Here is a 21,736-nt window from a genome sequence, read left to right as displayed (position 1 = left end):
CTGCTTACATTGCTGGAACGTAGTCAAAAGAAGAGGGGGTTCGCTGTCGCCATCTGGTGTCCTAGACTTAGATTTATTCTTGGATTTAGTACCCCTCCCTCCAGTTCATTATGGGTGTTTGTTTCAGTCGCATCACTCAGGCTTGCTGTGGAGGACATGACTCTTTGGTAGGTTTTTAAAGAGGGAGTTATTTTGGTGTTAAAAACAACTCTCTTCTTCCCTCTTCCTTTATTCTTTGGGGGCTCTCTTGCTTTTATCTCTGCTTCCCCCGTCGTAACACTATGCTTCTGCTGTTTACCCTTGCTGGTCTCCAATATGGGGGGGATTTTTTTGGAGTTACTATAGGTAGAATAATATCGGAGTTCTGCCCTGAATGAGCTGTCCTGGCCCTAAGGGTGTATCGACCTGGTTTGGGAGGAGAAGAAGAAAGACACCCTTTTGTCTCCTCGACCCCCCCTTTTCTCTTCAAAATCCCTTACTCCTACCTCCATACAGCAGGGTGAAAATATGCTGGGCTCCAAACATCCATATGCGGAGAAGCTCACTCCACTAAGGTCCCCTCTAGGACCCTCACCGTCAGAAGAGCCAACAACTGAGGCGCAGAAGAGACTGACCTCGGGTGCCTACTGCCTCCTTTCCTCGATGTTTGGCTCGTGATTCAGCACTTTGTTCAGCCTCAGGAGCAGCAGCCTTGACATACGCGGCTCCTGTATTACCAGATCCCGTGGCGAGCCAAGACCAGAAGCAGGCGGCGTCCCAGCGTCTCCGGAGCCGCGCGGCCTCCTCCCACCTCCAATCGACGCGCTCGAATGAAAGCTGCTTCCCGCAAGCACGGAAACTGCCAGTGTTCCGTCGGCGATCTCCCTCATAATCCTCCGAGTCAGACACTCAGCCACCGTATAGTTGCGTTCGGCTGGCAACAAGGTTTTTGAAAAATAAGCTATTGGATGTATCAACCCAGTCTCCTGATCTCTTTGTGAGAGCACCCCCCCCTCCACAGTACAAAAACAGGCATCAGTTTCTACAAAAAACGGCAAGGCAGGGTCAGGATGCACCAATACAGGGGCAGAGGTAAACAAACCAATCAACCGACAAAAAGCGGCGTGTGCCTTAGGTGACCAAACAAACAGGACCCCCTTCTTTAACCAGGCCGTCATCAGCGCAACCACATCAGAAAAATGGGAAATAAAACGCAGATAGAAATTGACAAAGCCTAACAGAACCCGCACATCCTTAACACAAGTTGGTATCGGCCAAGTGACAATGGATTCGAACTTCCGTGGGTCCATCCGAATACCATTCACGGACACAATGAAACCCAAGAACTCCACGCTTGGTGTGTGAAATTGACACTTCTCCAACTTAATAAACAGATGATGTTCCTTCAGTTTCTGCAGGACCTGTATAACATGGGACTCGTGCACATCCATGGACTCAGAAAAAATAAAATATCATCAATGTAAACAATAACACTTAAAACCAAAAAATCCCTCAAAACCTCATTAATAAAAAACTGAAAAGCAGCAGGAGCATTACATAAACCAAAAGGCATAACATAATACTCAAACAAACCACATTTTGTCCTAAATGCTGTTTTCCATTTGTCTCCAGTGCGGACACGAATGAGGTGATATGCCCCCCTTAAGTCCAATTTAGTGAACACCTTGGCATGCTTCTGCTGATCCAACAATATCAGTATCAACGGGAGGGGGTACTTGTTCTTTACAGTAACTTTATTAAGAGCCCTATAGTCCACACATGCACGCAGACTACCTCCTTCTTCGGTATGAAGAAGATAGCAGAGAATACAGGAGAGGAAGAGGGACGAATAAACCCTTTTGCCAACATATCATCCACATACTCCTTCAAATGCCTTTCCTCGGGCTCTGACAATGCATATATGCGACTACAAGGCATCGTAGCACCAGGCAACAAGTCAATACGGCAGTCAAATGATCGATGGGGCGGGAGAATATTGGCCTGACCTTTATCAAATACGTCACTGAATCTAGAATAAGGGGCTGGTATTTGGGAATGTAAAGCCTCTCCTCCATCACCCACCGCACAAGTTAATGGTGATATCCAGTCGGTAGCCAATTTTGTAAACAATGTACTAAGTCCAATGTCACAGTACGTCTCACCCAATCAATTCTAGGATTGTGCAGCTGCAACCACAGCACACCCAGAACCACACCGAAAGAAGGCGCATCAATCAAATCAAAACAAAGAAACTCAGAATGACCATTGTCACATAACAGACACAAAGGTTCCGTTTGCCGTGTTATGGACCCCGAGGATAGTTCAGTTCCATCAATTGCACGTACGGGCTCTGGCTGCTCCTAATATACACAGGGGACCTTCAATTTGTCTGCTAACTGTATATCCATGAAATTGCCTGTTGCTCCTGAATCAAGCAATACCGAGACAGTAACTCTATGAGTATTCGTAATCACCAGACATGCTGAAATAGTGAAATGCCTCGGCACTCTCTGCACAGCCCCTGCAACCTCATATGATGCATTATATGCCTCTTGAGTCATGTCTCTTTTGTTTTTCCCACAAATGCCACAGCTTTCTTTGAGTTAACACTAGATGGCTTTACTGGGCATTCTCAAGCATAATGACCTGCACGTCCACAATACAAGCACAAATTCAATTCTCGCCTTCTTCCTTTCTCCTCATTAGTTAATGGACCTCGCACTCCACCGATCTCCATAGGTTCGGGCCCTAGCTTATGGTCCCCAAGTTATTTGCTTTCAGTCTTTACCAACAATGTCGTGAAGCTTAAAAGCGATTTCGCTCACCACGCCGTTCCAATAACCTATGATTCAGTTTTACCACCAAATCCATAAAAGCCACACAATCCTCAGGAGGATCCACAACCTGGGATACAATGTCCTTTAGATCCTCACACAAAATATAAGTTAACAAATCCTGTTTACCCTGCTGTAGCTTCAATAACTCAACATCGCTTGCCTGCATAAAAGCATGTTTAGCGAACAGGCTTTGCATTTGTTCTTTAAAAGCCGGATAATTATATAACACTCGATCATCACTATCCACCAATGGAACAGCCCACAAAGCCGCTGTTCTCGCTAAGTACGATATGATAAACGCCACCTTAGCTGAGTCATCCGGGAAGGCATTAGGATGACACATAAATTGCAAATGGCACTGATTCATAAACGTGCTGTATTTATTGCAGTCACCTGAAAACCGTTCTGGCACCGCCAACGGTACAGGGACAGGAGTCATCACTGTCACTGCTATGGGTGTTCCTCCACTAGCACCTTGGCCTGCCCCTTTATCAAATTGGAAAGTGGCGGGTTGCAGAACAGGGCCCTGACCTCTAGTCTGGTCTCTAGCTTTTACTAGACTAAGTTCCTGCCTCAACCCCATATTGTCCTGCCTCAAATCCTGCATCTGAGACTGTAAGGAGGTAATGGACCCCATCAGATCCCTTAAAGTGGGGCCCTCGTCTTCTGCCATGGGATTCCCTGTCTCATTCTTCCTCGCCAGGGCAGCGTGTAATATCGTGGGCTTAGTTTTCTGTCATCTTTCACAATCAAACTCTGCCCAACGCTGCAGGAACGAGGATGATCCCAGTCCTCTGCCCGTACCCCTATGAAGTGCACTGACTATACACAGAGCACAGTTCACCTGGGTGCCGGGAGAGGGTGGGGTGGTCGTTCCCAAGCAGTATCTAAACTAGTAGTGTGCAGGAGTTGCTATCACCTTTCATCAAGAAAAAGAAAATGTCCCTCTCTTTGGCCCCTACGATATCTTCACCTCTGCCTACTACGTCCACGCCCACGAGACCTGGCTCTCAGGCGTCTACTGCATCTTCTGCTCATGTTTTTGTGAAAAAACATGCTTCTGCGTTGACGGGACCGTCAACAGTTGTTCCGATGACAAAATCTGCCGTCTCCGGATCATCGACAACGACGGTGACGACGTTGTTCGCTTCTGGATCGTCAACGACTGTCTCGTCAACGTCATCGTCGTAGACGAAAGTTACGCTTAGTTTCAAGACTGCCGTCTGTCATTCCGATTGCATCGTCGTCGTCGACGAAGAAGCCTTCCACGTCGACGACCAAGTTATCGTCGACGAAGGGTGTGAAGAAATCAGATTCGTCGACGTCCACACTGTCGACAACCGCTCCGTCGACGGCTGCTCCGTCAACGACCCCGTCGACGACTGCTCCGTCGACTAAAAAGAAGTCATCTTCGTCTTCGTCGACGAAGGCAACGTCGACGCCATTACCGTCGATGACGGTACCGTCGACTATAACGGATGCTGCCAGTGTGGCTCCATCGACGTCTACTTCTACGTTTGCCTCTTTGCCAATGCTGCCATTGTCGTCCACTGGATCTGCCAATGTTGAATCTCTTCACCAGCGCCGCAAGGTGCCTGTGGACCAGATTTCCATCTCCAGTGATCCACAGCCTCCCTCGCCTTTGTTTGCCACAGACTCGGAACAGGACTCAGAGGAAGATGTGCACGAATCATTTAGAGCAGCACGTAGTCCATCTGATTTGGTCATCAAATGCCAAGATTACAGTAACGATGATGAGGACCAGTATTTCCAGCAGGAATCTATGCCGGTTCAAGCTCCTACGGCGACGCTATCCTTGTCGCTTATCTCTAATCTCCAACATAGGTTGGACGACTACAACAGAAGTTTTCTGTCATCTCCACAAGTGCCTGCAGCCCCTGCTATTCTGCCACCGGTTACTATGCCGGCTCCGGTTCCTTTGACACCTCTACCTGCTTCTGCTCCTCAAGTTCAAACATCTGTTCGGATACACACGACTGTGTATGCCGATGATGAGGATGAGGTTTCTCCTGACTGCGAAGATGATGAGCTTCGTGATGATGATGAGGATGACAATATGGCAGAGTGAGATAATTATCAAGTCCAAACACCGTCCCCATCTCCGGCCACACCAGGGGATTCTCGTGCTGTAGATATTGCGAGTTACCATCAGTTGATGGACAGGGCAGCCCAACGCTTCAAATTGCTTAGAGTCCAAAGAGAGGAGGATTGTTTTCTCTATGACTTTAAAAACCAGCCTTTCAAACAAGTCCATACTGTGCCTATAATTGACTTTATTTGGGCTGAAGGAGTAAAATTGATGCAGACCCCTAATACACTTCCGACTCAGATGCCCAGGCTGGAAAAGAAATATAAGGCACCTGTTGGCACTCCAGCGTGCCTCATTGGACAGCCAAAACCTGATTCAGTGGTTACACAAGCAGCTCAGCGTCGTTCACGGAATCCTGCATCGGCTATTACTGCCCCACCAGATCGCGGAGGTCGTCGCATGGATGCTATAGGCCGCAAGTTTTCTACGATGCTTTCCACCTCAGTGAGAGCGGCCAATGCTTTGGCCATTTTGGGGCGTTACGACCGCCAAATGTGGGCGGACATGACAGCTTATGTAGCCTTAATTCCGGATGCTTCAAAGGCGGAGGCATTGCAACATCTCCAAGAAGGGGAGAGAACATCGGAGGAGAATTGATTGTGCCGTTGACATCGCCTGCACTGGTTTCCGGCAACTCGCTGGAGCGGCGGTTCTACGTAGACCAGGCTGGTTGCATTCCACATCTTTCCGACAGGAAGTACAGGCAAAGATCCTCGATATGCCGTATGACGGCGAGTCTTTGTTTGGGGATCATGTTGATGAAGCTTTACAGTCCATTAAAAAAGACACGGACACTGCACACTCTCTAGGAACTTCACAGTTTCGGAAACAGCCCTTTCGGGGTGCACGTGGACGTGGCACCTCGTCCACTTTTCGAGGAGGAAATACTCAGTACCGTTCCTACAACCAAGGCAACCAACGCTATTCAAACAACCAGCAGCAGTCTTCAAGACAACAGTCTTCTAAAACCTACAGGGGGAGATCTTCTTACAGGGGATCTGCTCCCAAGCGACAATCACCTGCCTTTACCTCATAAAGTTGGAGGTCGAATCTCCCTGTTTTGTTCTCAATGGTCCTCCATCACTTCGGACCATTGGGTTCTGGACATCGTAGAGAAAGGCCATACTCTGGAGTTCGTCAAACTTCCTCCGCCCACCCCACCTTCCGGCCCGCCACCAGCACACATCAGGGAACTTTTACATCAAGTTCGTCTTATGATACTGAAGGGTGCTATCGAAGTGGTACCAAAGTCTCAAAGGGGAATGGGATTTTATTCCCGTTTTTTCCTTGTCATAAAGAAGACGCTGGATTGGAGGCCGATATTGTATTTACGAGCATTCAACAAATATCTCAAGTGCCAATCCTTCCGCATGTTAACGCTGGTGGAGATCTTACGACTACTCTCAGTGGGGGATTTCATGGCAACTATCGACCTCCAAGACGCCTACTTCCATGTCCCTATTCTACCGCGACATCGGAAGTATTTACGTTTCCGTGTGGGACGGATGGATTTCCAGTTCAAAGTACTGCCTTTTGGCCTACGTTCAGCCCCTCGCGTCTTTACGAAGGTGTTGGCTCCTGTGGTAGCTTATCTACATCTTCAGGGTGTACAGATTTTTCCTTACCTGGACGACTGTCTCCTAAAATCTCTTTTCTCTCCCTCGGTCTATCCATCAACGTGGCCAAGTCCCAATTATATCCAGCAACCTGCAAGAACTTTTTAGGGGCCACGTTAAATACGGCTCTAGCAAAAGCATTTGTATCTCAGGAGCGACAACAAAAGATTCTTCAATTGGTGTCTCTCTTGTACGCAAGACAGTCCGTTTCTGTCCGACTATTAAAATCATTTCTAGAAATGGCGTCATCGTGCATTGCATTGATCCCAAATTGCAGATTACTGACACGTCCCATTCAAGAGGAACTAGATGGACACTGGCGTCAGGTCACCGGTTCCTTCAACGACATAGTCTGTGTCACCGCCCGCATGAGAACGGCCCTCAAATGATGGGCGACGCCATCCAATCTTTCGACAGGGTCGTCGTTCCTTTCCATCACTCCGGAACTGACTCTGACGACGGACGCCTCGTTGGAAGGATGGGGTGCTCATCTTCAAGGCCTGTCTATAAAGGGCAAGTGGACTTTGCCTCAGAGAGCCTGGCACATCAACAGGCTGGAGCTGATGGCCATTTTTCTGGCGCTCAAGTCCTTTCATCTCTTGATCCAAGGAGAGTCAGTCCTTATTCAGACGGACAACACAACCAGCATGCATTATATAAACAAGCAGGGCGGAACAAAGTCACCAATCTTGTTGCATCTGGCGCAGTCGATCTGGGACTGGGCTCTGAGTCATCAAGTCACTCTCACCGCAGTCCATCTACCAGGAGTTTCCAACATCCTAGCGAATTCCCTCAGCAGGTCCACGTCATCGACCCACGAGTGGGAGTTGCACTATCTTTTTTTTATTTTTTTTTAACCTTTATTTATGTTGCATGTAGTTACAGGTATGGGCCTACAACCATCCCGGCCGGCCGCTAAACAGAGGTAAAGCAAGCATTATGCGTGGTTAAAGCAGTGTGGCCCCCAGGGGAAAGGATAACAGTGCGTAGCTTGTATTCATACACAACAGTTGAAAATCAGGATTCGAGAGGTTCATTTTTCAAATAAGAAAGTAAGAAGGTGTCGCACAATCGTACCCAGTCCCGCAAAAATGTGCAAATCAGGATATTGGCAAACATCAATAATACGAAGGAGTCCTCGGGGGGGGGGGCAGAATACACAAAGCAGGAGAAAGGTGGGCACAGCCCCATCGGGTAACAAACCTAACCCCCACCCCTCAACACCAAACATATCGCAAGGAGCATGCGCGACGACGACACTAAAAAGGGAAAGAAAGACTAAAGGGCCATAGAAACAAAGAACAAACAAACACCCATCCCATTACCCCCTCCCTGCACACCCGCAGAAGGTCATGGCCTACCCCACCCAGCCACGTGCCTGTCGCCCTAATGGAAACCCGAAATATAGAAAGAAAAGGAGAAAAGCGAAGAAAATAAGCGGAGGAGGGCCCTCATCGCGTCGCCCAGCCCCGCCCTTCACCCCTACACCACGGAAATCCCAGAATGGAAGCAGTACTATACTGGAGAATAACCAACCACTAGTAGAAACACGATACAATATCAATTGAATATACCCACTGCACCGTCTAACAATAATAGCACCAATAGACATGACCCACATCATCCCTGACCCTGTCTAGCAGTAACACTGCCAGAAGTCCTCTCGTTGATCAATTTAGAGCACAATCCTAAAAGTCCGTACAGTGCAAGTGGGTCCGTCTGGGACGCAACCATGGAAGAGTTCGATAATCCAAGCCCATCAAGGTGTAAACAGTCAAGAACAAATGATATCAACATCGGTCTCGGAAAATTCCCAAAGCTCACAGGCGACAACGCCAACCAGGAGAGGAAAGTCACACAATCCAGCCATCGCTGCGATACGACCAATCCATTCCAAAAAGAGAAACAGCATTCCATCTCCAGCCGCCGGCCAAGCAAATGTCCCAAGGTGACATCCAAATAAGCAATCGAGTCGGCCCGCACAGGAGCACGGACCTCAGGCGGTCCCCAGCGCCAACGTGAAGCCAAAGTTTCCTCCAGTGGGTCAGCAGCAAGTTCCCCGGCAGTCCCGTGGAGTCGGGGCGTGGCCGCCAAGGACGGCGAAACCGCGATGGCGTCCATTCTTCCGCCCAAGTCTCGGGCACGGCAAAGCATAGTTTCGTGCAAAACAGCTAGAGCAGCTATTACGTCTCGGGAAATGAACTCCTTTGTACGATGCGAGCATCTCAGCCCCACCTGCAGTTCAGCCATCCGGTCTGAACTCGGGTCATAGAGAAGTGCATCCGCCGCCATTTTGATCCAGCCGGCCCCGTCCCTCTTCACCACACTCAGGGACTAGGCCTCACCATGAGGGCTCCACGGGACATGTCTCCAGGGCAAACAAACTGTGGGCCAGGCCCCAGAAAGGAGAGCCACCAAAAGGCTAGAGTCCCGGCCGGGAGCCGCCCGCCTATTTCGGGGGTAGACCTTGGCTATGCCCGGGCAACAAAATTTGGGGATGGGGTGGCAAGAGTCAAGCGCCCCCTCCGGTCCAATGCCTCCCCACTGCTCCTCAAGAGTCGCCAACTAGCGGACCGGGTCTTCACTGCCAGAAGCGGTCTTTCACGTCAACGGCACCCAACGGCAGGCTCCTCGTCGCCATCAACGGCCGTCGACACTACAGGCGTGGCCGGAGACCCCGCCGAGCCAACGCCCCGGTCTCGTAGCCGCTTAGGCCGCGGAGCAGACGGGGTCTATTCAAAGGATCCGCTGCACATCGGAGCTCCGGGAACACGCGGTAGGTGTTCGTAGTACTTCTCCTATCAAAGTATGTTCTCTCAGATCAGGATAAACGCCAGGATAGTCGTGTGGGGCAAAAGGGCTCACAGAGCCGAGCGACTATGCGGCCATTTCGAATGCCTGCTTGGCTCCTCCCCCCGGGAGTTGCACTATCAATCACTCGAACTGTTTTTTCGGAGCTGGGGTCATCCACCGCTGGATCTCTTTGCTACACCACAGAACCGGAAATGCCCCTCTTATGCAAGCTGGCATACCCACCGAGGATCACAGGGCAATGCCCTTTTGATGAATTGGTGCAATCTCTTTGCTTACGCTTTTCCTCCAATCCCTCTGGTGCCTCGGATATTGTGGAAAATGCGGAGACAGCCTTGCCACATTCTTCTGATCGCCCCCAGATGGCCTCGTCAGGCGTGGTTTTCAGAGCTACTTCTTCTATCCCAGTGCGAGCCCATCCGTCTTCGTCCTCGGGTGGACCTTCTCACGATGGACAGGGGTCAGATCTGCCATCCAGACCCCTCCTCTCTGAACTTGTCAGCTTGGAACCTGAGCACCTTGAATTTGCACACCTAGCCATCCCACCAGACTGTAGAGACATACTCGCACAGGCTAGAGCTCCGTCAACGGTTAAAAACCATAAACTTAAATGGAAGAGATTCTGCCATTGATGCGCAGCTGCTGGGATCCATCCCATTCATACCACGCCTGCGCAGCTCCTTCCATTATCTAGTATTATGGGTGTCTTTCATAGATTCACATGCCTGAATCATTCCCCGTCGTCGAGACGGGAGTCTCCGGTACATAGAAAAGTAATGTCCTATAGACATACATAGAAAGAAGTAGGCCTAAGGGTCTCACCTTAGTAGCCTATCTATGTCCTTTTGTAAATAGGACCAAACTCTAGAAGAGAGCCAATCAGATAACACCTCCCTCTAGAACCTTCCTGTCAGGAGCCTCAGTCTCTCAGATTTTCTACCGCACGTTGTGCTAAGGGAGTCTCCACCTGAGTTCTCATCAGGTTTCCTAACTATAGCTTATTTCTTCACAGATTTGGATTATTTTCTTAACAACTGATTATGGATGATGTTCAGAAGAAGAGGGGTCTCTTCAGAGAATGTACTTCTTGTGGAAAAAAGAGGTTACATGTTGAAGATCAGCACAAGACATGCTTGTATTGCCTGTATCCGGACCATTCAGCAACAGACTGCAACATTTGTAGAACTTTTTTCTACAAAAACACTGAAAGACAGGGAAGGACGTCTTTTACTCTGGCTGAACAGGCTCAAGACCAGGGACAATCTGGAGTCTTCGGAGGAGGATGAGTACTCTTCGGTCTCCTCACAGCTGTCTTTAAAAAGGCCATGGGTGGCTTCCCCTAGCCCTACAGACGCTCCTCCAAAGAAGACCGCAAAAAAGTCTTCAGAGGTATAGTCTTCAGCGTCTGAGAAGGAGGTTCACACCTTCAAAAAGCCTGCGCCGTCGTCGACGACAACATCGTCGACGCCCTCATCTGCGCAAAGGAAAACTGTCTGTCAAGTCTATGTCTCGACGACGACAGTATCGACGACGTCAGCATTGTCGGCGTTTTCGTTATTGACGACAACTACACCTTCGTCGACGGCGGGTAAGCTTTGTCGTCCAGCATTGTCATAAAAAAATCGTCGTCGTCGATGACAGCGTCGTCGTCAGTGTCAGCGACGAGAACAGCGCCGTCGACACCTGTACCGTCGACAAAGCCCTCATCGTCGACGAGTGTGCAGTCGGCGAAATCATCGTCGTCGACGAGTGTACTGTCGACGAAGTCATCCTCGTCGACGAAAGAATCGACGATGAGAAAGATACCGTCGACAGTGCCATCGTCAACGAGAGTATCGTCGGCAAAGTCATCGCCGACATCAACATCGACAACGAAAGCAACGACGGGCATACCGTTGTCAGCGGTACCGTCGACGAGGACATCGTCAACGCCACAATGGAAACAGTCTCCGACGATTCCACTGTCGATGAGACAGACACAAAACCCTCGCTGCCGTAGACGATAAATCGTCTAGAATCCTATCGTCGACGAGTCCTTCAATGGAAATTACACCTGTATTGACATCCCCAAGTAGGGTGCAAAGATTACCACCGGCTCGTCTCCTACAAGATGAGGAGTCGGATGAGGAGGATAGCACGCAGGCTACCAGTCCGTCTCATCTAGTGGTCAAATGCCAAAGTACGGATGAAGAGGACAATGACGTTGAAATTACCCAGGAGCATAATGTTCAGACACAGGTTCAGACTCAGATTACACCCATGGTATGTTTACCAGCCTCTATTGTGTCTGATTTAAGGTTCTTAATAGAGGACTATAAGCAACGATTTCCTGAGTCCTCGGCTCCAGCGGATAGGCAGATTCCTCCAGTGGCAAGGGCAGCTGCGTCTCCACGGTCCAGACCACCACCTTTAGTGCTTCATCAGGAAATGGTTATTTTAAAACAACAAGGGACCCCAAGTAAGTCAGCACAGGACCTCAGGGAGCAATTATTATAAAAACAACAATGGTCCCATGCAACATAGGTTAAAGCTTACAAATGAATACAGACACAGTGGATTCTGAATTAAAGTGACTTGTCCAGCCGGACAGTGGTCAGAATGTATTTAGTTATAGCAACAAAATAAAGGGAGAATATCCTTCGACAATCACACATTGTGGGGCACAAGCCTGTACCTCATTTAAACACAGAGACTTTAGTACATTCAAAGTGAACAGAGAAGGGCTTTTAGGCAAAAAGCTTAAGTTGTTCTTTAAATCATAATATGAACAAATGTTTTGAAATGCGCCATTACATCAACAAGGTACACAATATACACACTGTATAAGGCACATAAATTGGTCGACGGCGTTTCGATCCAACTTTTAATTCAAAGGGATCATCATCAGGACATTTGATAAGTGCCTAATAGTTCCAAGCCTCTAAAACCATGTCAATTCCAGGGCTTAGGGTTCCTAGGGGAATGCGATCTGCAGTTAGCTGGTGGTCCAGCTAACTGCAGATCGCATTGCCGAGCGGGTCGTAATACCGACTGATGCGGTACCCGAGCAACTGCAAGCGATCGGATCTCCCGACTCTGCCTGGCCGGTCCTGACTCCGGTAACCGCATCCCCTAGGAACCCTAAGCCCTGGAATTGACATGGTTTTAGAGGCTTGCAACTGTTAGGCACTTATCAAATGTCCTGATGATGATCCCTTTGAATTAAAAGTGGGATTGAAACGCCGTCGACCAATTTATGTGCCTTATACAGTGTGTATATTGTGAACCTTGTTGATTTAATGGCGCATTTCAAAACATTTGTTCATATTATGATTTAAAGAACAACTTAAGGTTTTTGCCTAAAAGCCCTTCTCTGTTCACTTTGAATGTACTAAAGTGTCTGTGTTTAAATGAGGTACAGGCTTGTGCCCCACAACGTGAGATTGTCGAAGGATATTCTCCCTTTATTTTGTTGCTATAACTAAATACATTCTGACCACTGTCCGGCTGGACAAGTCACTTTAATACAGAATCCACTGTGTCTGTATTCATTTGTAAGCTTTATCCTATGTTGCATGGGACCTTTGTTGTTTTTATAATCATCAGGAAATGGAGCAAGCACAGGACCCACCATCATCTGAAGATGAGGAAGAACCTCATGAGGAAGGGGAGATCCAAGATGTCCTTTCCAATCATGATGACGGAGATGATTATATAATTTCTTCTCCGGCGTCCCCGGAGCCAACAACATCAGGCTCACCACCGGCGGACATAGGAGGATTCCACAGTATGATGGAAAGAGCGACCAAAAGGTTCCACATAACGATGGAGTCTCAGGAAACAGATTGTTTCCTTTACGATTTTAAGGAGCCACTTCGGAAGGCAACCAAATCTATTCCCATCATTGAATACATCTGGAAAGAGGGCCTACAATTGATGCAGACACCAGCCTCAGTTTCTACGGCGGTTCCAAGACTAGACAAGAAATATAAGGCACCAGCATCGGCCCCAGCCTGTTTTACCGGGCACCCCAAACCAGACTCTGTGGTTACACAGGCAGCGCAGAACAATTCCAGGAATCCATCTTCACCAGTAACAGCCCCGGCAGATAAGGAGGGCAGGAAGCTGGATAACATCGGAAAACGATTCTCAACCACATCGGCAATGACAATAAAGGTGGCAAATTCTATGGCGCTGCTAGGAAGATATAATAGACAATTATGGGCAGACATTGCTCCGTATCTGTCTGAACTGCCGGACGACACGAAGGAGGAGGTTCAAGCTCTGCTCCTAGAAGGTTAGTCGTCGGCCTCTGAATTAATAGACTGTGCTCTGGATGTTGCCATGACGGGTTTCAGACAACTAGCAGGAGCAGCTGTATTATGAAGGCAGGGGTGGCTCAAGTCTACCTCATTCAGACAGGAATTACAGACTAAAATCCTAGACATGCCATATGATGGACAACAACTGTTTGGCGCAAACATTGATGAAGCGCTACAAACGATAAAAAAGGACACGGATACAGCGAGAGCACTTGGCACGCTGCAATTTAAAAACCAGTCCTTTCGAGGGAACAGAGGCAGAGGACAATCCTCTTACAGAGGCACTTATCAAAATAGATCTTCATATTCTTATGGCCACGGCAAGTCACAATACCAACCGCGCCAACAACAACATAACAGGCCGTCCTCCTTTGGAAAGTCCAACTTTAGAGGAAAGACCCAACGGAAGCCCGCTGGCGGACGCCAATGACCTATTACTACAGCCAGTCCATCCCTCATCTACTTCTTTAAAAATTGGAGGAAAACTGACCCATTTCCTCAACAACTGTAGGAGGATAACAACGGACCGGTGGGTCCTATAGTTAATTCAATTTGGATATTCTCTAGAGTTCGAAATTATCCCTCCAACAACCCCTCCTCGCCCTATGCCTCACAAGAACCTGCGATTGCTTCTTCAGGAAATCTCGATCATGCTTCGGAAAGGGGCAATAGAGCGAGTACCGTCAGCTCTCAAGGGGAGAGGATTTTACTCCTGCTTCTTCCTCATTCAAAAGAAGGAAAAGAAATGGAGGCCCATTCTAGACCTCAGTGTGATCAACACATTCTTAAAGAAGCAATCGTTCCGCATGGTCACGATTCAAGAAATATTGGGCCTACTGGAGGAGGGAGATTTCATGACGTCCTTAGACCTGCAGGACTTATACTTTCACGTCCCAATCCACAAGAGTCACAGGAAATTCCTAAGATTTGCAGTGGCTGGCCAACACTATCCGTTCTGTGTCCTCCCTTTTGGCCTGAAGTCTGCACCCCGGATTTCCACCAAATGTCTTTCCCCGGTGGCAGCATTCCTCAGACAGCACGGGCATCAAGTCTTCCCGTATTTGGACGACTGGCTGGTGAAGGCACCATCCATGTCAGGCGCTACCAAATCCTCCAACGCCTGACTCAATCTCTTCAAAAACTTGGGTCTTACACTCAATTGGGAAAAATCCACCTTGCATCCCTCTCGAGTCATTACCTTCCTCGGATCAACACTAGATACAAAGGCGGCGAAGGCTTTCCCGTCTCAGGAGAGAAAACGCAAGCTTGTCTCTCTAGCCGCATCAGTGGCTTCGAAGAAGACTTTATCAGTGCGTACCTTCAAATCCCTCCTGGGCATGATGTCCTCATGTATTCTACTCATACCGCACTGTCGGCTATGGATGCGTCCTCTCCAAGAGGCTCTGTCCAAACAGTGGACGCAGTGTATGGGATCGTTCGACGACCGCATAAGAATCACGAGCCAGATGCCTCACTGGAGGGTTGGGAGCAGTTCTGTAGGAATTGCTGATCGGTGGCAGATGGTCAGAGCAGGAAACACAGCTCCATATCAACCTACTGGAGCTTAGGGCAGTCTTCCTAGCCTTGCAGGCTTTCTTGCCGAGGATCAAGAACTCCCTAGTGCTCGTCAGGACCGACAACACTACGACGATGCACTACCTGAACAAACAGGGAGGGACACGTTCGCTAACACTCTCTTGCGAATCGCAAAAGATCTGGAATTGGCTCATTCTCCACAACGTATCATTGAGGGCGGAGTACGTCCCAGACAAGGACAATGTAATCGCAGACGCCCTAAGCAGACAGAGGTCTTCATCACACGAATGGGTGCTAGACATGGCGACCACTGCTTACATCTTCTCAAGGTGGGGAACACCGCAAATCGACCTATTTGCGATCATGGAGAACGCCAAATGCCAAAGCTTCGCAAGTTGGCATCCCCAACAAGGGTCTCTCGGAAATACATTTTCCATCGCATGGCGCAACATCTTTGCGTACGCATTTCCGTCATTTCCATTGATTCCCAGAGCCCTCAGAAAGATGAAGGCGGAGCCTTGCACTTTAATTCTGATAGCCCCATTCTGGCAGAGGCAACATTGGTTCACAGATATTCATCGCCTCTCACTACAGCCGCCAATCCGTCTACGTCAGCATCCATCTCTGCTCACGATGAGCGACAAGCGGATTCAACATCCGGATCTGAAATCTCTCAGGTTATCGGCTTGGCTCCTGAGTACCGAGAATTCAGCAAGATGAACATTCCGCAGGATTGTAAAGATATCCTAGCCAGGGCACGAGCGGACAGCACTAACAAGACTTATTCCCTAAAGTGGAAACGCTTCTGCATCTGGTGTGCGGACAAAGGTCTACGTCCCTTCGCTACCTCTCCAGAACAAATATTACCCTACTTGATTCATCTGGCGCAGTCGGGTCTAGCCCACTCCTCCATAAAAGTACATTTGGCGGCGATATCACGATTTAAGAGGACACCTAGAGAGCCCTCTCTCTGGTCTAGTAGACTGATAAAACAATTCCTTAAAAGTCTCTATAGATCTTTTCCTCGACCACGAATGGTCCCTCCAACATGGCATCTGAATGTGGTTCTTAACCATTTAATGAAGCACCCTTTTGAACTCATTCATAGGGCAGAACTAAAATACATTTCGTGGAAGACAGCTCTCCTCCTGGCGCTTACATCTGCAAGGAGGGTCAGTGAATTGCAGGCTCTTTCCATCCAAGACCATTTCCTGCAGTTTAGGGACGACAGAGTAATTTTAAGGACCAATCCTAGGTTTATTCCTAAGGTTCCGTCGGACTTCCACTTAAATGAGCTGGTGATTCTCAAATCATTCTTTCCAAATCCCAGCACCGCAGCTGAGAGATCGCTGCACTCATTGGATCTTAAAAGATGTCTAAAATTTTACATTGATAAAACCAAACATTTCAGGAAATCCAACCAACTATTCATAGCCTTCAGTAGACCTGGAAAGGGTCTACCGCTGTCCAAACAAAGCATCTCCAGATGGATCCCTTTGGCAATTGCCTTCTGCCACGACAGAGCCGGACATCCATTGCACTCTAAAATCAGGGCGCACTCTACAAGAGCCATGTCGACTTCTATGGCGCTATTTTCTGGAGTGCCAGTTATTGACATCTGCAGGGCGGCAACATGGAAGTCGCCGCATACCTTCACCAGGCACTACTGCCTGGATACAGAGCTGATGAAGGATGCAGCAGTGGGACAAGCAGTGTTACGCCATCTATTCCAGTGAGGTGAGCCTTCCTCCATCCCTCCATCCTTTTCTGGTATGCACATTTCTCTGTCACTGCTTCCTGTTGATATCTATTGATGGTTCATAGTCGCATGATATGTATTATCTAATGACTTGAGTATGATGCTCCATCTGAAATGTGCACAAGATATTGCTAACTACTCTGATTCAGGCATGTGAATCTATGAAAGACACCCATAATACTGGATAAGAAATGCGTTACTTACCTGTTACCGCAGTTATCCAGTATTGGTGTCTTTCATAGATTCACATGCAACCCTCCCGCCTCCCTTGGAAGGACTCACCTATCTCTCTATCAGTGCTACGCCTACTTAGCTTGGTGCGTACGAAAATCTGAGAGACTGAGGCTCCTGACAGAAAGGTTCTAGAGGGAGGTGTTATCTGATTGGCTCTCTTCTAGAGTTTGGTCCTTTTTACAAAAGGACATAGATAGGCTACTAAGGTGAGACCCTTAGGCCTACTTCTCTCTATGTATTTCTATAGGACATTACTTTTCTATGTACCGGAGACTCCCGTCTCGACGACGGGGAATGATTCAGGCATGTGAATCTATGAAAGACACCAATACTGGATAACTGCAGTTACAGGTAAGTAACGCATTTCTTCTTTCTACAACTTGCTCAGTCTGGACTCTCGCATTCAACTTTGAGAGTTTTTCTGGCGGCAATTTCCCGCTTCCGTCAGGATGGCGTCACTTCCCTTTGTTCTTCCAGAATAATACACCAATTTTTCAAAGGATTATTTCGCAAGTTCCCACCGATTCGACGCCCTCCTCCTACTTGGCACCTTAACATCGTGTTGTCACAGCTTATGAAAGCACCTTTCGAACCTATACACAAGGCAGACTTGAAGTTTCTCACTTGGAAGGTTGCTCTTCTCCTTGCGCTGACATCTTCTCGTCGCGTAAGTGATATACATGCCTTCACTATAAATCCTCAATTTCTGCAGTTTCAACCTGATTATGTAGTACTTCGTACTAATGCCACGTTCCTGCCTAAGGTGCCTTCAGATTTCCACATCAACGAACCTGTTCTCCTGCAGACTTTCTTTGCTAATCCACAGTCTCCAGCGGAGCAGCGTTTGCACTCCTTGGACATTGAAAGGTGCTTAAAGTTTTACATCAGCAGAACAGCCACTTTTCGTAAAGCTGATCAACTGTTCATAGCTTATGGACGATTCCACAAGGGGCGTCCAGTTACCAAACCTACAATTGCTCGTTGGGTTTCCTCGCCCATCGCTTTCTGCCATCAACAGGCAGGCAAGCCTCTTCAGTCTTCAGTAAGGGCTCATTCGACCAGAGCGATGTCGTCTTCAACTGCTCTGTTCGCCGGTGTGCCGCTGCATCAGATCTGCAGAGCAGCCACGTGGTCAAGCAGGCACACGTTTACGAAACATTACTGCCTGGGTGCCATCAACGAAGCAGACACTGCAGTGGGACAGGCTGTGCTTCGCAATCTTTTTCAATAAGGTGAGCCTCTGTTTTCCCTCCTCCATTATGGTTTGCCTTATTATTGTATGTTTTGCATGACTATACGCAGATTGGTTTTTATAAGTCTATGCATGTGTATCATGACTGGGAAGTTTTCTTTCGATATTACTGCTTTCTATTCTATATTGAAGCATGTGAATCTATGAAAGACACCCTAATACTGGAGAAGAACAATTGTTACTTACCTGTAAACAGGTGGTTCTCCAGTATTGGTGTCTTTCATAGATTCACATGCGACCCACCCTCCTCCTCTCAGAGGCTCTCTTCTCCTCATACACTCTGTGGTCATTCTTGTGCTACGAAAATCTAAGGTGTTGAGCTCTGAGGAGAAGGTTCTGGAGGGCTGCTGGCGCCTGATTGGCTACAGTTTGGACCAACATAATGACAGAAATAGGCTACAAGTGTTTTTTCTCTATTCATGGCTTCCTATGAGGAATTATGTCTAGGCATTTACTGCCTGTTTTTTCTAATATGTATTTCCTCTGTTATGTTTTACATTTACATATTATTGGTATATTATTGCTATTTTATTTACCGTGGGACTCCCACTCCGACGACGGGGAATATTCAAGCATGTGAATCTATGAAAGACACCAATACTGGAGAACCACCTGTTTACATGTAAGTAACAATTGTTCTTTTGTATGAGAAACAAGCATACACCTTAAGGCAGGCTAGCAGTGATGCAGATGTCTGTCATCCTAGAGACCTCTATTTATAACACAAAGCTAGCAGTATTCCAATTCAGAGTCTGACTGGAATTGGCGAATGTCATACACATAACATGAAGGTAAGTTATAACACCATCCTTGGCAAATGGTCCACTATTTTTATTTTATTTTTTAATCATTTTTATTGGCATTTTGTTTAATGTACAGTACAGTAGTATCAATGTTACATAGGCCTTATATTTTATTGATGATACAACTTGCCATGGATTAGATTGACGTTTTAGAATATGCCCCTCTGATCCAAATTGAGAGTGACAGTATAGACATTGATGAGCGTGTGAGGCTGGGTCAGAGTCCATGCAACGTAGTTTATGTGCTGTACTGAAAGTCGGGCGCTCGCTCTCATTGTCAGCCCTGTGCCAGGTAATGATTTGAACTGGAAAAAAAGAAAGAAACTGGGTGGAATTTAACCGGGAAACACTGTATCTCATGTCATGCCACATGATAGGGGCCTTCCAGCTGCTACATTCTGGGTAGGGCTCGAGTCATACATGCTCATGAATCAGGGGGGGGGACTGTCCGAAGTCCGGCCGGCAAAAGGTCTACTATAGGGGTGATGTTAGATGCTTGGGTCTGTGACTGGGATTATATATGTAATTTGTCATTTCCTTACCTTTGAAAATGTTTGAAACATTTGCTGCCTTGGAGTCCAAGTAAAATATTTTCTAGGGCACTAAACTGCAAAAAATAACCATGCTTTTCTTGACTCTGTTTCCCCTTCTAATGTTTTCCCTGTTTATTTGTCTTTGAATGTCTTGGACCCTCATCTTAATTTCCAAGGAGAATGAGGAAAATGAGGAGGAGCAGAAAATGATTCACTGGACTGAGGAGGCAACACACATGAGAAGTCTTTTTAAGCCATATGGTGGTAGTATTTTAAGAAAGCAGTCAAAGCCAAGACCTATTGTAAGTGAAGAAGCCACAGGTATGTGTGCCTAGCTTACTTTTACCATTGTTCTGCACCTTTGTCATCTTGCTCATTCTCTAACATTGTTGTACCTGTCTCACTGTCCTTTCTCCTCTTGTCTTTTGTTTAGCTGTAATAGGAATTTGTATTTTGTGGGGTTAGAAACACCCCCTTCACATACACAGGTACGAGAATTTAAAGCTGCAAATTGATTAATTTGCGACAACACGTGGCCGTATATGAACTACAGGAGGAATGATGCAGCTTATTAGTACAGTAATATACTGGCCATCAAATTCAAACATGCAAGTGGTTTGCGTAATGTGACAGGCAGCATACCAGAAGTGACGGCATCCATGACCCTTTGACAGGAAACCCCACCACAGAAATTACATTGCCCTAGCGCCTTGACCTGAAAGTAGCATAGAATAACTTGAGGCTGCCTATATTTATTTGCCCAGCGACTGTTGTACTTCTGTACCATGTTTTACTCGTCCCTCGCTTACCTTTGATTCAGGTTCCTCTTGTCCAGGGTCATGTCTATTAATAGCCCCAGTTTGGCAGCGAAGTGTGTGGTACTGAGACCTTCTTCACCTCTCACTATACCCTCCACTCTTTCTCCCTCTCAGTGCAGATCTCACCTTGTAGTGACAGAGGCAGATTCTACACCCTCATCTCCAGAGCCTGCACCTGCATGCCTAGAGATTGAAAGGGGCAACTTGAGTTCTTTTCCACGTACCTTTGATGTGGTGGATGTTATTTTATCGTCTAGAAGATAATCCAGTAAATCTGTTTATGCTGGCAGTTGGTCTAAATTTGTTAAGTATTGTAATGATAATACTATAGATCCTTTAAAGGCTCACTTGTCGGATATTTTATGTTTTGTTCTTTCTTTGGCACAGCAAGGCTGTGCAGTTGCCATAGTTAAGGGTTACTTGTCTGTCTTTTCAGCATTTATCTGTTTACCAGATCAACCTTCTCTATTTAAGTCTCTTATAGTTTTAAGTAGGCCTGGGCTGTAAATTCTGTTTTGCTTGCGGAATTTGGGTAATTTCGCGCTCTGCAGAAAACAAGGAATGGCCAAAAATTCCGCGATCCGTGGCTTTGCGGAATTTTTCCCTTGTTTGCGCTTTCAGAATGCGTGTTCACGAGATATTTCTATCCGAGCACGCAAAGAGCGTTTGCGAACAGGAAAAAAGCATCGTGAAGGGGTGGAACTAGCAAATCCACGTTTGCTGAACTTTTGCTTGCTCGCAGAGATTTTTTACAGTTTCGCTGAGCTTTGCGTAGCGCGACTACACAAATTCCACCCACCCCTAGTTTTAAGATTTAGTAAAGGACTTACAAATAAATATCCTCCCACTCCTTTCATTATGCCTCAGTGAGATCTTAAGTTAGTTCTTTCTTATTTAATGTGTTCTCTATTTTGTTGTATTTCTATCTAGCACCCTAATTCGATATTCCCGATTCATGCCCTTATGTGGTTATAATTAATAATATCCTTATAAAGGCATAAGAATCATATCCATATTCAGTAATAGCCCATGCAGTCCAAAGCACAGCTCGGCTACTCCCATCGACTCCTAGAAAGCACAACACATTCTTTAAACAAACCAAGCCTCCGGCAGCCCGGGAAATCCCCCCCTGCTTTTGTTTTGATTT

The 21,736-nt window shown here is 47.3% G+C and overlaps 1 protein-coding gene across 2 annotated transcripts in view; it reads left to right on the top strand.

The window, feature by feature from the left end:
- Window positions 1-21,736, top strand: part of SPOCD1 (SPOC domain containing 1) — a 1,145,204-nt gene that overhangs the window by 273,152 nt on the left and 850,316 nt on the right. For both annotated transcript variants that reach the window (XM_086958641.1, XM_086958642.1), the window contains exon 5: window positions 19,948-20,092. In XM_086958641.1, coding sequence (XP_086814767.1) covers window positions 19,948-20,092 — 145 coding nt within the window. The remainder of the gene's footprint in view (window positions 1-19,947; window positions 20,093-21,736) is intronic.

This window comes from Lissotriton vulgaris, chromosome 2_1, assembly GCF_964263255.1.
Source record: "Lissotriton vulgaris chromosome 2_1, aLisVul1.2, whole genome shotgun sequence".
Classification (NCBI taxonomy): Eukaryota; Metazoa; Chordata; class Amphibia; order Caudata; family Salamandridae; genus Lissotriton; species Lissotriton vulgaris.
Note: the sequence above shows the minus strand (reverse complement) of the source record. Positions and strands in the feature narration are given on the sequence as shown.